We start from the raw sequence: 3,637 nt of genomic DNA on the forward strand, positions 1-3,637 counted from the left end.
TGTACTCCCTGTCTGCCATTCTCAAACTGTTGTCCAAGTTGGTGAACCTGTGCTGCATTAGCTGATAGGGGCCCTCCACTCCATATCTCTCCTTCCTCTCTTTTCTCTTATTCCATTTGGTGCTTCGTTAAGTTCTCTGTCTCTTCATTTAAACTTTAGGGTTCCGGGATTGATGTTTGTCTCTGTTTTACTTCGTTTTTGGGGTTGTTGCTGTTGAGGGATGTTGATGGGGCTTCTGTCTATAGCACCATGTTGGCTCTGCCTCCAAGAATACACTTTTTAAAAATCAAATGCTTACTGGATAAGAATATCATTTAGAAATACTGTTGATAACAGGGGAAAAAAAAAATCAAAGTGTGTTAAATGTGTTACTAATGGTTTTCTCTGGGTATTGGGGCTGAAGACGCAGGAGCAAGGAGCAGAAGTCTATACCTTTTTATTATAATTTCTCTTAAACTTTGATGTTTTTACTAATTATATGTATTTTAAAATTAAAAAAATAATAGAATGTTAGCTTTTCCAATCTAGTTCAAATATATTTTATGTTCTATTGCTGAAAGAATTGTATACCTTGCAATGATAACCAGTATATAACACAAAAATAGAATTATTGTAATATATCAGCCACTCCTTGCAAACCTTATGGGATAGTTCTACTTTATATGGTGGGGTCACTATGAGTTGGAATCGACTTGAGAGCAACAGTTTTCTTTATGCTATAACAGTTTCTAAATTTGGTTCTAGGTTCAATGACAAAGATGGGTTTTGTTTGAATTACTTCACCTGAAAAAATTAATTTATCTCACACATAATGGCTTTGTATACTAAAGTTTTACCTGGTGATAACTTCTGAAACTTAATAACTATTCTGATGTTTCTTCCCACAGTATGTTTCCTTAATGGCGTGGATGGATAAGCAAAACCTAACAGTGATAAAGGAATTCATACTAATGGGGATCACAGACCGCCCTGAGCTCCAGGCTCCATTCTTCGGGTTGTTCCTCATCATCTACATGATCTCAGTGGTGGGCAACTTGGGCATGATCATCGTCACCAAGATGGACTCCAAACTAAAAACACCCATGTACTTTTTTCTCAGACATCTGGCTTTTATTGATCTTGGACATTCAACTTCTGTGGGACCCAAAATGTTGGTAAATTTTGTAGTGAATCAAAATACAATCCCCTATAATTGGTGTGCTATACAGCTAGCCTTCTTCATAATGTTTGTCATTAGTGAACTTTGCATTCTGTCTGCAATGGCCTATGACCACTATGTGGCCATCTGTAACCCTCTGCTCTACAAAGTCATCATGTCTCAAAGAGTATGCTGGGGTCTGGTGATAGTTCCCTATCTCTACAGTGCCTTTCTCTCTCTCCTGACCACAATAAAGATTTTTATTTCTTCCTTCTGTGGTTATAATGTCATTAGTCATTTCTACTGTGACAGTCTTCCATTATTAACATTGCTGTGCTCAAGCGCACTTGATGTTGAACTGATAGTACTGATCGGTTCAGCATTAAATTTGGTTTCATCCCTTCTGATAGTTCTTGTGTCCTACATGTTGATCCTTGCAGCTATCCTCAGGATGAACTCTGCAGAGGGGAGGTACAAGGCCTTCTCCACATGTGGATCTCACCTGATAGTAGTATTTGTGTTATATGGGACTCTATTCTTTATGTATGTGCAACCCAAATCCAGCCATTCCTTTGACACTGATAAGATGGCCTCTGTATTTTACACTGCGATAATACCTATGCTAAATCCCTTAATATATAGTTTCAGAAACAAAGAGGTAAAAGGTGCCTTGCATAAGATATTGAAAAATTTATGCAAAATTCCTGTTTAATGTTGAATGTAGAGTGCATATTCAACAAATAAAGCTATAGACAGTAGTTTATTATAGCTTCTAGGTTTTTAGAAATAAAATGTGTAAAAGGTGTGGGATACTAGAAATTTTCCCTTGATTTCAATTAAAATATATACCTTATAGATGTTGCAGTACTGATTTTCCTTCTGGTATCAATGTTGGTTTGGGCTCAAGTTCAGCACATGTGCCTGAATTTGACATCACTGTTGTCACATTGCCAAATATGTATGTTACCATTAAGTGAAGCCTTTTGTATCGATCTCTCAGTAACAATCTTTTCTAAAAAATTAAATAATAAATTTTTAAAAATATATATTTTCTTTGTGTCTTGCATATCATTTAAACCACAGTGTTTGTACCTTGCTTATATATAGCAAATATTTTAAAAACATCTTTCTTCACAACACTTCACCTCTGTCTCCCTTATAATAGATGATACCTCAGATTTCTGTTGAAATAAAAGTTAAATATGTGACTAAGCAGGAACAGAAGTGTAACTGTTTTCAAGTGACATGACTGTGTACATAAAAAACCCAGAATAATGTATCAGCCAAAGAGAAAGAAATAACTTTTCAAGGTTGACAGATATGAGATTAATATATTACAAAAAATAGATTGTTTTGCTATGTATTAGTAACATGTGGAAAAGAATTTAAAAGTACGATTTGCAATAGCACAAAAATGAAAAAAAAAATAAGAAATTATCTAATGTAAGATTTGAAGACATCAAGGCTAAAAAAAATAAAAAATAGATTGTTTTGCTATGTACTAGCAACATGTGGAAAAGAATTTAAAAGTACGATTTGCAATAGCACAAAAATAAAAAAAAAGAAATTATCTAACGTAAGATTTGAAGACATCAAGGCTAGAAACTGCAAAATATTACTGAGTTATTAAAGAAGATATAAAGGCAGAGACATACCATGTCCATGGGTTGAAAGAAATAAATATTATGAAGATGTCAAGTCTTCTTAACTTACCCCATAAATTCAACGCAATTTCAATACAAATTCCAATATATGTGTATGTTTGAATGTGTGAGTATATACATTTACATATATATATAAATATGTATATATATATACAGATATATATTTATGTATGTCATTGTTAGGTGTTGTCAAGTCAGTTCCAACCCATAATGAATTAAAGACGCAAGAAGTTAGAGCAAAATATTATAATGACGTGCAAAGACCTGGAGTTAGAAAACCATAAAGGAAGAATATACTTGGCCTTTCTCAAGCTGAAAGAAATGAAGAAAAAATTCAAGGCTCTACTTGCAATATTGAAGAATTTTGTGGGGAAAATTTTAAACAACAGAAAACACCAAAAGAAGATGGAAGGAATACACAGAGTCACTATGTCAAAAATAATTGGTGGGTGTTCAACCATTTTAGGAGGTAGCATTTGATCAGGAACTGATGGTACTGAAGGAAGAAGTCCAAGCTGCACTAAGGCATTGGTGAAAAGCAAAGCTCCAGAATTGATAAGACACCAATTGAGATGTCTCAACAAACAGATGCAGAGCTAGAATTGCTTACCTATCCATGCCAGGAAATTTGGAAGACAACAACCTGGCCAACTGACTGGAAGATATCAGTATTTATGCCTATTCCCAGGCAAGGTAATCCAACAAAATAGAGAAATTATCAAGCAATATCATTAGTATCACGCACAAGTAAAATTTTTCAAAGATCTTTCAAAAATGACTGCAGCAGTTATCAACAGGGAACCGCCTGAAATTGAAGCTGGATTCAAAAGAGGAT

General features: G+C 34.4%; 1 protein-coding gene across 1 annotated transcript; it reads left to right on the plus strand.

Annotated features, from left to right (window-relative positions):
- The first annotated feature begins 908 nt into the window (after positions 1 to 908).
- On the plus strand, positions 909 to 1,850 carry LOC126081256 (olfactory receptor 8K3-like). Its single transcript, XM_049893025.1, has one exon. The coding sequence runs from the start codon at positions 909 to 911 to the stop codon at positions 1,848 to 1,850; it is 942 nt and encodes a 313-aa protein (XP_049748982.1).
- Positions 1,851 to 3,637: the final 1,787 nt, after the last annotated feature.

This window comes from Elephas maximus, chromosome 7, assembly GCF_024166365.1.
Source record: "Elephas maximus indicus isolate mEleMax1 chromosome 7, mEleMax1 primary haplotype, whole genome shotgun sequence".
NCBI lineage: Eukaryota > Metazoa > Chordata > Mammalia > Proboscidea > Elephantidae > Elephas > Elephas maximus.

Coding starts and splice junctions, on each gene's coding strand:
- LOC126081256 (XM_049893025.1), top strand. CDS start 909: ATGGATAAGCAAAACCTAACAGTGATAAAGGAATTCATACTAATGGGG.